The sequence below is a fragment of the Rhea pennata genome, chromosome 22 (genome assembly GCF_028389875.1).
Source record: "Rhea pennata isolate bPtePen1 chromosome 22, bPtePen1.pri, whole genome shotgun sequence".
Taxonomy (NCBI): Eukaryota; Metazoa; Chordata; class Aves; order Rheiformes; family Rheidae; genus Rhea; species Rhea pennata.
In genome coordinates, this window is record NC_084684.1 from 7448386 (window position 1) to 7462084 (window position 13699).

The following is a 13699-nucleotide window of genomic DNA, read 5'->3' on the forward strand; positions in this document are numbered from 1 at the left end:
AAAACATAAGGCAAATGCAACTACAGTAGGAGTTCGTAGAAAGGAGCAACAAGGGCAGCTGAAATCAATATTCTTCCAAGAAGGTCAGTAATTGAGTAAAAACTTACTGAGGTATTTTAAAGTGTTACTTTTTTCTGAAGAATGATATGATCAATAATTTTACTCTATTTCCGATCTTACACCATTTGATTTACAAATGTGAAGATTTCTTCTGATTCTAGTATTACAATCAGATTCTCAACGTCATATATATTTTAAGGTGTAATTTTTCTTTTAAAAGAAAAAACTAAAACCTTAAGCAAAGTTGTCCTTGCAGCTGTGTTTTTAGTGATGTTTTCTGTTCCTGGGGCATGAAGTGGAACAATGGTGGATGTCTGATAGTCTCAAAATGAAACGGCTGAAAGAGGATATAGAGCGGAAGGCAGCACAAGTAGTGAGATTCTAGAAACTCACAAGAACACTTCTTTGGCTATACCTCATCCAAAGCTATAGGTAATAATTCAGTGAAATTTGCATAGTAAGCATGGGTTGCTTTTGTAAGGTATTTAACACCAAGGCATTTGGTCCTCATAAACCTGCTTGGTGGGGAACAATAATCATCAAATCCATAATGATGCCCACAGAAAGCCAATTTGGTATCAGTTTGATATCTATTTCTATCTATTGGTATCTATTGTGGCTTGTATAGAAGCCGCAAATAGCTTCCCTTGTTCTGAATCCTTCCTGTGAGGACTCAGACTCGTGTCCCATCTGTTTTTCAGTTTGTTAAACTGGAAGATTAGGGGATTAAGGTTTCCAAGAAATCTACTACACACGGTTGGTCGATATTCTTCCAACTTTGTGCTTAAGAACACTGATGATACGGGATTGGATCTTTGAAAACTGATTTTGGTAGTGCTAAGATACTTTCAGCTGCCTGTAGGCAAACTTAGTACTTGATTAGCCCTCAATAACAGTTAGCTGTGAAAAATTACATACATAATGTACATCTTATTAAAGCCTAGAAAATATTCATGAAAAACAGCTGGAATCTCAGCTAATCAGTCTTTTTTTTTTTTTTTTTTTTAATTACTAACCTCTCCTGCTTGCAATCCTTTACCAGAATCTCTAGAATATATCTGTCCTGTAAGAACATGAAAAAAAAAAACAAGTCATGTTCAAACTGCTAAAGATAGCACCTAGAAATGAATCTATGAAAAGATCCAATTATCTTTGAGAAGTTCAGGGTGAATAGATCTTTCAAGATTCTTTTTGATTTGGTTCTATAGAGGGAACAGAGTTATCTTTCTATACTTCTCCTGTTTGTAATTTATCCTAGTATCTTGGCATTATTTATATTGCCAGAATGATTTACACCATGCTCTGAAGTGCATTAAAAGTGATCTAAGAGCTCTCCTTAATTGCAGCAAGCTTTGGATTAAGCCCTTGAACTCTGTTAGGGTGGGCATCGCCACATGCAGTCTCCTAGGCATTTTTTGTTGAAATATGAGCAATTTTTGACTCTAAAGAAGACAAGCTGTGTTAATGTTTAATACTGATTTACTCGGCAGCAGATACAGGAAAAACTTTAGGAAGAAGATGAAGCTGTTCAAGCTGCTGGGGAATTTTGCATCTTGAACTGTGTTTAAATTCAAGTGGAGAGTAAAGTTCTGTTACTTATTTTGAATGTGGGCATGCTCTGTATCTCTTCCTGAATGAGCTGTAATAGTTTGCTCTGTTTGGAGTGAAGGCAGTCCTTTGTTATTACAATGCTTTAATGTGTATATTTATAAATGACCTGACCCAACAGAATCAGACATCCCTCGGGGTTGTACTTCAGCTTACTTTTGAAGTGAAACTAGTAAATGCAAGGGAGATGGGGACAAAAAGATCATTTAATTCTGTGCCTATTTATTAAAGAGGTCTGTACAAGCTAGACTAGGAATTTAAACTTTTGCCTTGAAGCTCAGGCCTTCCTTCAGCTCCCTAAGCACTGTGAGAAATCCTGGAATGATTTTGGTGAGTTTGAGCTGATATTTGATTAATATGTTCTTGCAGTCGTGTGAGTGTGTTATAGACATCAGAGTGGAGAAAGTTTCTTCCTTAAATGGCTTATAGTATCAATAGGTAGGAGAGAGGGGCACAGGTAGATAAGACACAGTGCTATAGAGAAAGGATTTTCACAAAATCACACAGTAGGTCAGTAATAGAATTCAAATTTTCTAAGTCTCGGTGCAGTATTCTGCTACTGAACTAAATTACTTCCATACATTGTTTTCTGGCCGAGAGTGCTCTCCTTTCTTTTCCAAAACCCAAGGTGTCCATAGATTATGCGGTACTAGCTGGCATGTGCTTCCTGCAGGAGCCGCTTAGCCTGGCTCCTCCTTCTCCTGCATCTTTATAATAGTGCGAATGCCCATGAACATTCACTCTTCCAACAGCTCCATTGTGCCGGTTCATCGAGTTTCTTCTGCTGGTACCCAGTCCAAACTAGGAGAGGCTGAAGGAGTTGCTGTAAGTGAGATGCTGCCTTGAATCATTGTTGTTTTTGTTCTAGCTATAAGGATTAAATCCTGTGTTCAATAAACTGTCTCCTTCCTGGTTGATGGCTGTTTTCTGCTGCTGTTTAATACTGATGCCTTCGTTCAGCACTGCATACTGAAAAGTAGTTGAGGAGTAGTATTGCCAGGTTTTTTTTGTTTACATTTTGAAAGAGTGAAAAGCTTCAAGAGTGAGAGAACTGGTTCTAGCGAAGTAACTTTTAAAAACCTTAGTTTCTTCCGCTGCAAAGACCAACATGAGAAAATTTTCTAGTACTTCCTCATGGAGATGATGAATGCGGATTGCAATGATTAATTTAAGCAGTAGCTAAGGAACTCTTCGCACACTGTGAGGCACTGCTACCCCCGTTATTCTGTCTTTAACTGGTTCTGTTTATCTTTAAATGATTCTAATACTAAATTAGAGTTAGGGAAGTGTATTTGCCTTTGCAAAAAAAAATTTTTTACATATTATTTAGGCTCTATTTGTTCTTCTTGACAGCCAGCCAGCCAGTGTGTTAAAACTGATTTCTTTTCAAGGTGATACAAGCAATTTATTATTAGCTCTGATTAGCTTTTTGCAGGGGAGGTCACTTGAAATAAAAAACATTTTATTGTATATGCCCAACCGTAAGGACAAAAATAGGAGTAATATTCAGGTTAAAGCTGTCAGAGAATAAGCAGTTCCTGGCTGATTTAATCTGGCAATATTGCTACTTTTATGTGCACTGGTGGCTGCTTTAGCTGTTCGGTTCATGTGCTGCTCTGGCAACAGCTAGCAGGGGCTACCAGTCTGTCTGTATTCTACAATTACCTTTTAGAAAATCCAAGATGACCCATAGCTCAAATATAAATCTTTTCCTTTGATCTTTTAACAATAATATCCCCATTTTGAAGTATTAAAAGAAAGACATCATTTAAATTTAACCCTGAAAGAATCCTTTGTTTCAGTGTTATGTAGTGAATCTTATTCTTCTTAACGTGGAGGCAGAAAATCTAGAGAAAATAAGTTTGGGAAACCACTAAGGCTTTGTAATGTTGAGAGTTTTTCATAGGAGCGCAGTTGTGAGGAATATTTCATAGAAGCTGAATCGGTAAGGTTAACTGAAGCATCCTTTCTCTTAAGCAGTTATTTTTGCATATATATATATATATATATATATATATATATGCATATTTCTGCAACAAACAGAAGCAAGTAATACCACACTAGCATATATTTTTTTTTCTTTTTTGCCTGAATAGTGTCTCAAATGGTGAGTTCTCTAGGGCTTTTTTAAAATACATTTTTCATAGTTTCTGGGGTAATGGTGTCCTGAGCCGTATTTGGCACTGTTACCACAAATAGAATGGAAAATACTGCAGTAGTCTGAGACTTAGTTTAAGAGATGACATTTGTTGTCTTTTGCAATTTTCTTGCTGTTCTTCAATGACAAATATGTAATTATTTCAAGCCCTACAGAAATTTTGTTACACAGCTTGAAATGAAAAAATTTAACAGTATGTAATCTGAGTAAAGTATGCTGTTTTCCAGTCTCCATCCCCTGCCTCTGTATCTGTTCAGTAGAAAAGGAGGTTGAGACAAAAGATGGCTTCCAAAATATTTTCTCATATCTATTAGTGCAGGATGAAACAGCTTTGATTTAGATATTTTTGGTGACAATGAAATGAACATTTCTACTTCCTGCATCCTGGAAGTAAAGTGCAATTAGCATTTGTTTTTAAGCCCCCCAAATGTGATTCTGTTTCTACATGGGGGTGCAATCTAAAGGAGTATTCCAACTCTGAGTGAAGTCAAAAACACTTAGGCATCAACAGCAGCTCCTGAATGAGCTTCTTCTATTAGTGCCTAAACTGGCTACATCTAAACTGACTGTAATAGCACTCTGCTATGGCTCAGAGCACAGGAGCCTCCTCCTCAGCAGCACTCCACTTCTCTTGTTTCCTTCCCTTTCCCTGCTAACCTATCAGTATGTGCCTACTGCCTGGTGTGACTGCCTGGCCCCTCGTTACTGCACGCACCAACAGCTGCCTCTTTCCAGGGCACACTGAGTGTGGCACCTGAGGAGACCTTGCCTCTCCTTTGTGGAGAGCTGACTGGAAGAGAAACAGTCAAGGACATCCAGTGGATAAATCCACTTTATAGGTTTGTGGTGGTTTTGTTGGTGCACTGGAATGTTCTCCCAGAACCTTTTCCTTAGTATTTGTTATGCCTGGTCTCAGAAGTGACTATGCTTTCACCTGGAGACCTCTGTTTGAACTGGGACTCCTCCAAATACAATGATATTCTGACAATCTTACCCAGCACTGATGAAACATAAAACTGGCTTTAACTACTTGCCTTTCATCTCTAGCAGGAAGTTCCATCTAGGCACAAGTTGTTTCTGCTCCAATGGACAAAGGTCTTCACTTTATGCTCTGTGTGATTACAACCATGCTGCTCCTAAAAGAATCAAGCCATACAGGTGAGAGCCACATTTGATCCAGTAATGCTGGTTGCATCCAAATGTGGTTTTGTTCTTCTTTAGAGTATTAATTTTTTAATCTTTAATTGCTAGTGCCTACCAGACTCTGCCTTTGTGTAAAAATTTGGCTTTAGATTTGGTTATTAGGATACCATCAGACATACCTTGTTGTAACTTGTAATGATGTTGTGACTCTGTCAGGTTTTGAGTGCTGTTAGTAGTGTCTTTGTGGTTTTAGTTGTAAACCAGATTATGGCGATCAGTGAGGGTGAAGAAGCGTTGGAACAGGGAGGTCAGATGTCCTTGAACACAATCGTTGTGGTTAAAGCTATACTGTTTTAGAATCTATGCTTCCTTGAATTGCAGCAAGTTAGGCTGATTAACTTGTTCTGTTGTTAATGTTTTTCATGTTACTTGTTTAGCCCCTCTGCTCATGATGTATTTTGGGAAGAAGAGGGAATTTAGTGCATTGAATTTGTCAATTCAGTGAGACCCCAAGTCTTTTTGTAGCCAAAAGGTGACATTGCATTTCCCCCTAAGGTGTCTAGGGGACAGTAACAGGAGCTTGACCTGGACTTCTGCACAGTGATCAGCCAACTGGATCACACTTTAGTCTCTGTGTGAGGAGGTGACAGGTTTGCTCTTTTTTTCTGGGAATTGCAGCTGTTGTGGGCTGAAGAACAACAAATATTATTGTTTCAATCATACCGTGGCTTCTGAGTATTTTATTGATGGAGTCCAAACTCAGGCTGAGGAGTAGCTTGGGCTTACAGAATTATTGGGAGAAAGAAATTGGCCCTCTGTTTAGAGGGCTGGTAGAGCACCTTCACTACTTCTGCTGGCTTACTAGTCCATCTCACCCATGCACCTCCTAGTTAGGTGAAGTTGGTAATTGCATAGCTGTGGTAGTGGCTGTTTGCCTAGATTGCTCAGGTTTAATATGCTTCAATCTTTTGCTTCAGTGATAATGGTCAAATTCTCTCATACTCTTATCCTGAATGTCCAAGTGTGTTCCAGAATTATAATTCACCTGACCTATTGTCTCTTCTTTTAATTCAGCTAATCCACCTGGTCAGGAGCTGCAAAAAAGGAAGTATTGGTAAAGGACATCACGGCAAGTCTACTAGATCAGACAGGGAAAAGGGGATAGAAAACTGGGATGAAGTGCCTAGTTTTTAACAGCACTAAAAGCTTTTTCAAATCATGTCAAATCAAGGAGTCATCTCCCATTAAAAGGTTGTTTGTGCTCAGAGTCAGTAGTGTGGCAAACCCCCACATGGAAGGGGTAAGGACAAAGCTGATTTTTGCTAGCATTGCTATTTCCTGCAGCTGCAGGCCTTTGTGGGATGAGAGTGGACGGATGAGCCCCTTTTTTGTGTTATGTTTTTATGGGCTTTCACAAAGGATTCTCACAATATGTACTTGGCATCTGAGCAATGTCACTGCCATGAACTTTGAGTTAGTGCTGCAACTTGATTACTTATGGTCCTTTCAGGAGATGGTAGTTCTTACAATGGAGCTTTGAACAGCTGCATCTAGTGCCGCTGCAGGGGAGCTGAAGCCCTCAGTACAAACTGTTTTCTTCCAAGAGACCCTAGCAGGTCTTCAGAAAGAAGCCAGTTTTTACTGGCTCTAATGAGTTTTCAAAGGGAGACAAGAGAACGCCTTTGTGAAGGTTTCCAGCTCTCACAGAGAGCAGTACTGAAGAGGAAAAAAAGCAGGTTTTGTTTTACAATAGAGTTCAGCAAAAATCAGAAAATGCAGAACCAAAGAATGAATAATACATAACGAATGATTATGCTATTATATTTAATGAAAAAATTCCAAAAGCTTTTGCTTGAAGGATTTTGGGCTTTTACTTTTAGACAGTTAATTCTTTGATTCTAAGGCGTAATACATGCACACACTCTAGGAAAAAAACATTCTGGTCATTTAATGAGTTATATATTGACATAATTTTGGTTTTAATTCTGCATCTCAGTCATTTTAATATAGTTCTCCTGGAGTTTGGGTGGGAAATAAGGTATTCTCCTGAGTGTTATGAGAAGGAGGACAAGGATCAAATAATTTACCATGACAAGTTATGCATCAGAGCAGTGAATAGAACCAGAAGCATGGTTAACCTCAATAATAATACCTTCACAGGTGAATTGTGGAGTTTTTACCCAAGAATAAGGAGGTGTCATTACCTATCTTTTACAAATTGGAAACTGAGGTACAGAAAGAAGTAATATGGAACAAATGAGTGGCAGATTTGACAGCAGAGTCCCTGATGTTCTTCACCCCAGTGCTGTCTACTGGGCTGTGCTGTCTCTCACCACGCTTAAACTCCTTGCCAGTTTGATTACTTTCTTTGCTATCTATTCCTTGATGAGGCACAATGAAAAGGTAACAGAAGACAGGCTTCCTGATCCCTCTTTCTTTAGTGTTGTCACTGTTTTTCCTGTTTTTAGTCATGGTCCTTTTGGAGGCTTTAATTTTCCCTTCTCATAAGAGTGAAAAGTCGGAGTACTTACATCTGGGGAGGGAAATGCAACAGAATGTGGTAGAGAAGGATTTCAGTCCCAGTGGCTGCAAGATGTCCTTTTGCTTTGACAATAGGAACCCACCATCAGTAGGGGAAGGGGAAAACAAGAAAAGCCAGTAATGGAATTTAATGGTGACGAACCTTTTTCCTTAGGGGGGTAGGCAGGAGTTAGGAGGGATCTCGGTGTTGCGACTTTTCATCCTGGTTGGGGGGCAATAATGGTGCAATTCTCTGGAATCCATTCTTCTCTGTATGAGTGAGAGCCATAATAATGAAGTTGCAATTAGAAACTTCCACAGCCTAAATTTTGGCTATGTGTATTTCTGCTTTGGTTTGATTTACATTAATATTGTTCTGTGAATGAGGAAAAAAGCTTGACAAAATTCCTGCGAGTCAACTGCACTATGAGCTTTTGAGTCAAGGATAATCATTCCGTTTACAGATTTCAATATGAAACAAGTTTATGAAACTTCACTTTTAAGGAGCTGTAAATGTAAGCCTTGCAAGAAGTTGATTTTTGTTGTTGCTTTTTCAGGAACTATCAAGAATGATGACACTGTGAGTAAGGTATGTCCTAAGCTTATTGGTGCAGAGCTATCAATGCAGGCATATGTGAGGAAGTCTTACATTTTAAAATGCTTTTAATCTGTAAAGAGCTATGATTTTTGAATGTACTTTTCACGGTTATTTCTATATCTATGTGTCTCCAGATTTTCTTTTCTTTTCTTTTTCTTTTTTTTTTAATTCGATTTTTTTTTTTCAATATTCAAAACTCAGTCACGCCCCAAGGAAGAATCTGCCTCTAGCTCTGGCTTCATGGCTACAGAATTTAAATCGCAGATTTATTCCTTTGTCTATGATTATTATAAACTCCTTAGCATTGGCAAGACACACAGACACACGTGAGCATGCAGAGATACCATTTTTAGTTCTTAAGATGTGTTTTTACCTTCCCCAAATTTGTGGGAGAAACTTCCTCAGGTTTTTGAAGAAAGATGGCACATTTCACTTAAAATCTAACCTACTATAACATGTAGATGTTCACAAAGGGCAGAATAGTATCTATTCTAAAGATGTTACAATTAAAAATGATGGGTGGCTGGGTCATGGTAATGTAGGGAGGTGACTGTAATTATCCAAATGGCCTAGGTAGGAACAAAACTTGTCTCTTAAATGTCAGCTCATTTCTCAATCTCAAACCATACTGCTGCCTTTCTGATGTATTTATAAAAATTGTAGTACACTGTTGAGATTTTCAAAGTACCATTTTGGAACCTTCAATAATTGATGGGGAAAGCCAAATTGAGGCACTAGGATTTTTTTTTTTTTTTTTTTTTACTTTTGTTCTATTCACCCTCTTGATCAGTAAATATAAACATTTTAAACAGATCTGAAAAGAAAAGTGGTTGGTTTTCTGGCTTTTGTCTAACAGCAAGTTGTAGCTCTTCTGACAATAACAGTAATGCTTCTAGGACACCCTACATTAGTTAACTTCTGATCACAGCTTCAAAGATAGAGCTCATCCCTCAAAGTCCTTCCATTCCAAAGAGAGAATTGAAATGACTTTGTTCAGGTCATGGCAGAGCTAGAGCTTCTTTTGCAGATCTTGTGGCATGCCCACAAGCTCTCTCACTCTGTCTAGAAATCTATCTGATGATTTTTTTAAGAAAGGGATACACTTAAACCCAACAAGTCTTACAGAATTGGACAGCTTAACTGATAAATATTTGAATTGTTCTGAAGTTGTTCTGATCAGAAACCATCAGGTGAGTTCTGTGACTCCACAAGGTTGGATGATGCACTCTTTAATCCAGCATGCCATGTAGAAGTTACTCCCTGCTTCCTGACCTCCTCATGTCAGGTTCCCTGACGGTCTGTGTCTCTAGGAATTGCTCCCTAATGAGACCTTAATTGGCTGCTAGCTGTTTTGTCTGCAACATAAATTAATCTCCTTGGAAAACTGTATGCACTGTGTATCTGAAGAAACGTGGCAACATTTGAAGTGATCTTTATTTGGACAAAGTATGCTGGCAACACATAATCAAATGAAATGAGTTATTAATTACTGTCAGGGAACAGTGATGCATGAAGGAGGTAGAGTAGTGGTGAGATGATTTGTTGCAGATTTCAGGGGCAGATTTATAGCTGGCTTAAGACAAAAGCCTTTAAAGTCAGATAATAATGTAAGCCTCAGCTCAGTGGGGCCACCTCTGGGACTTTCAAAATCCAATTATTTCTCCTTCATTTTTTGACCTACAGGGCACTGACCCAGAAGGGCCAGAAGAGAATCTTCCAACACTGACTGTCACCACAATTCTGGTAAGGCAGAGTGACAAAACACTGATAGTGCCAGGGAGATAGCTGGGATTATACCTTACTTTTCATGTTCCACCCATATATTTGCAGGTGCTTTCTTTGACTTTGACACCCCTTTTCGTCACATATAATATTTTCAGAGTTCTTCCCCAATACTGCAGAGGCACAAGATCGCTATAGTTTGCAATGGAAGGATTCAAGCACTAGCAAGCTCAGCCCATAAAGGGACTGGGAATGCACTTCTATAAAAGCCTGCTACGTGAAGACAGTCAGCCCTCTTTACTCTGTTCAGCTATCTATCAGTTGTCATGTTAGCAGTAAGCTGTTGTGTCCTACAGTAGAAAGATTTATAATATAGCATAAAATAAAGATCAAGTGTGCAGCAGTTAAAAGCAGACCATAAGAAAGGAAGTACATTGTCACAAGCACCAAACAAGGATGACCATTCAGAAGAAACCTCTGCAGTAAATTTTATGACTTTGCTGTCAAGATCCTGCACATGCAGGTGATGCTCGGCTAATGCTTTAATGGACCCAATGAAATGCATTTGGCTTTCTAGACTGAGAAGAGATTATTGGTTGCTTCTCTTGAATGTGTGGCTTGCAAAATGCAGCTCCCCTGCTGGAGGACTAGTGGTGACATATGACTCCAGTGAATATCTTGTAGGTTTGGAAACGTCTCCATGATAATGTGAGGACTGGTCTTTGGGGAGCGTTTGCCTAAAAAAATGGTTCAATTTACCATCAGCTGCACTGGAGACTGTTGAGAGTTTGTAGTTCCGTATGTTTCTGTCTACATCCAGGAGGATCCCTATGTCATGGTGAGAAGTGCAGAGCTGGAGGGATACTGCATTGATTTGCTGAAAGCACTTGCTGCGATGCTTCACTTCAGCTATAAGGTGAAGGTGGTGGGAGACGGGCAGTACGGTGCCATCTCTTCCAAAGGCAACTGGACAGGGATGATTGGCGAGATCATGAGACAGGTAATTTTCAACTTTTATGTTTGAGGAACTGCAGTTGTACTAAGGAAAGAACTGTACCAGCAAGCTCTTGGGCTTCAGTAAATTTTGCTCAGGGACTATTTGTAGTCAATCTGTCTTTTGCTTAAAACTGGCAGTACAAGCCCCTTGCTAGTCATCAATGTGGAAGCTAATGAACAAAAAGAAAAAAATGCCAGAGCCACAGCAAGAATCACTGCTACAACAAGGCACTCCTGGTGTGGTGCTTGTCCTGTCTCAGAGACAGTCCTGTGTTTCTGTGCAGTCTGAGAGTCTGCGCAGACAGCTTAGCTCACTAATGAGCCAAAGCTAGCAGCTTTAAGGAAAATTTGCCTTCAGTTTAACCATTTGAAATTTGCTTGAGACAAGCTCCATTCCTTATTGATAGGTGGAAGGATATAGTGGCTTTTACCTGGCAATTTTTAAAAGTCTATGTCTGTGTTGATCATAAACCAGAGAGTGTTAACCTTTCATTACCTTCCTCACATTCCAGTAATCTCCCTGCATGAACAGATACAGTTGTTCCTGGAAAAGGGCCACATTTAGAGAGTTTAACCATAGAAATAGGAAAAGTCTGCTGATGATAGGAAAAAGCAGGCCTCTTTCAGATAGGTAATCCATTAGACATTCAAGGAGATTATCTGATTATTATTTCCTACAGCTAATATTCTGTCATCTGCTGGTAACATACGATATTAAGCCCTCTCTGCCCCTCTGAATTCAGTGTCCAGCTATCACTCACGTAGTTGCTGCAATCAGAAGGGGTACATCTATTGTCCTTTTTTACCAAAACCAATGTGGTTGAGAGTGCACAGCCTCAGTTTGTGTGTGTGGCACTACTTGCATGTGTTGTTGGAAACCAGAAGTTCCATGCACCCTACTGTGAACAATGCAAAACAAAGCTATTCTTTTTCACAGAGCTCATTGTCTAAGATGATAGCGCTCTAGCGGGACAGAGAAAGGGGTTTGCCATATAGATATCTGCCCAATGAGCATGGGACGCATTCTATCCATATATCAGAAGTCAAGAACGTTCGATGGGTGATTTGTTTTTTCTCTGTCTTACAGGAAGCAGACATTGCAGTGGCTCCCTTGACAGTCACATCAGCAAGGGAAGAGGTGGTCTCCTTCACCACACCATTCCTACAGACTGGGATTGGAATCTTGCTTCGAAAAGATACCGTATCTCAGGAGATGCCTCTCTTTCACTTCTTGGCTCCCTTCAGCAAGGAGACTTGGACTGGCCTCTTATTTGCTTATGTGCTGACATGCCTCTGTCTCTTTCTTGTTGCCAGGTAAAAAAAAGATTTTTTTTTTTTTCTCAACTGCTTTCTCAGCTACAAGGAATCATAGAATCAGTAAGGTTGGAAGGGACCTCTGGAGATCATCTAGTCCAACCTCCCTGCTCAGCAGGGTCACCTAGAGCATGTTAGACAGGGTTGCGTCCAGAAAATCACATCTCTAAAGAAAGTACCTGTGTGCATTTTGCACAGAGGAACCCTCTGTACAGGCCCAGAACCAGGGCTAACAAAGCTTAAGGCATGTCAGATTAGAGACAGCATTAAGAGTAAGATTTCCCCATGGAGAGCACCATAGAATCACAGAATAGCTGAGGTTGGCAGGAACCTCTGGAGATCATCTGATCTGACTCTGTCCGCTAAAGCGGAGTCACTTACAGTAGGTTGCCCAGGATGGTATCCAGTCATGTTTTGAGCATCTCCAAGGATGGAAACTCCACAAGCTCTCTGGGCAAGCTGTCCCAGTGTTCAATGATAACTGCTCTTACAGTAAAGAAGTGGGAACATAATCTCTTGATGTGCATTATATCCAGGGTTGCTAAGACCTGTGTTTGACCTTTGACTACTCTTTCTCACCATCACTAGAGTCAATTTTGTTGCCTTGAACAACGACTATGTTTCTATGTGCAGTTTTTCTTTCTTGGTGTGTTTGTATGCATTCTATCCTGCACTGATTTTCATGTAAGAAATTCTTTCTCCTCCCCCTTCCCCTCCCATGGAGCCATCTCCTCCTGTCTTGTTCAGGATGTATTGTGGCTCACTGCAGCTACAACTTTGAACAGATGCTCTGTTGCTGCTTTTCTAGCTTGAGACACAGTCGTTATAGTGTAGAGATTTGCTCTGAAGAGCAGTCTTCAGCCTGTTATGAAGGAATAGAGCCATATTATGCAATAGTTTAGGAAGAAGGCATCTGGCAAACCTGTGACAAGACCTTCCTGAGCCTTAACTGTTGCAAGTACTTAAGCCACTGAGCACAGGCAAAGGAAGACCTACCAAGGAAGGAAAAGTTATTTCCAGGCTATCTATCTGCACGGTTGCTGTCACATTGTAGGTCTTTATTTCTTTTCTTCCTGTGTGGCTGGCTTTATCCTGTCATTTTCCTACAGACTGAGCCCCTGTGAGTGGAATGAGCCAAAGAATGAAGAAAACCACTTCACCTTCCTAAATAGCCTCTGGTTTGGAGCAGGAGCACTTGCATTGCAAGGTGAGCTGGGAGAACTGCAATAGATGGGCACTGGGAGTGGTGTATTTCTGTGAGATGATTGCATATCCAGCTCTCATTTGTATGTAACACTGATGCACTGTGCTGTGCTGTTGAGCTGGAGTCCTATTGAAGAGAAAGACATTCTAATTGGGACACCTGACTGCACCAAAACTCTCAGTGTGGGGAGTCTTTTGACTAGAGCTTGATGGAAGTATAGAGATGGCTGGCTTCAGCTGAGGACTGAGTATTTCTTGCTGTAACAATTGCTCTAGGGATTGTCAAGATAACGATTGCACTGGTGCTTGGGAGAGCAGACTGCTTTTGCCACTGATGTTGCTTCAACTCTGCATGCAGTGCTGATGCTGTTCCAACC

General features: G+C 40.0%; 1 protein-coding gene across 3 annotated transcripts in view; it reads left to right on the forward strand.

The window, feature by feature from the left end:
* LOC134149913 (probable glutamate receptor) overlaps positions 1-13699 on the forward strand; it is an 18292-nt gene continuing 4593 nt past the window's right edge. Inside the window, exons 1-8 of one of the 3 annotated variants that reach the window (XM_062593209.1) lie at positions 1-83; positions 2421-2493; positions 4877-4984; positions 8047-8078; positions 9771-9830; positions 10630-10809; positions 11893-12119; positions 13229-13326. In XM_062593209.1, coding sequence (XP_062449193.1) covers positions 4912-4984; positions 8047-8078; positions 9771-9830; positions 10630-10809; positions 11893-12119; positions 13229-13326 — 670 coding nt within the window. In that variant the 5' untranslated portion in view covers positions 1-83; positions 2421-2493; positions 4877-4911. Of the gene's footprint in view, positions 84-1982; positions 1999-2420; positions 2494-4873; positions 4985-8046; positions 8079-9770; positions 9831-10629; positions 10810-11892; positions 12120-13228; positions 13327-13699 lie in introns of those variants that run through there. The other 2 variants (XM_062593211.1, XM_062593210.1) reach the window with 2 other exon arrangements.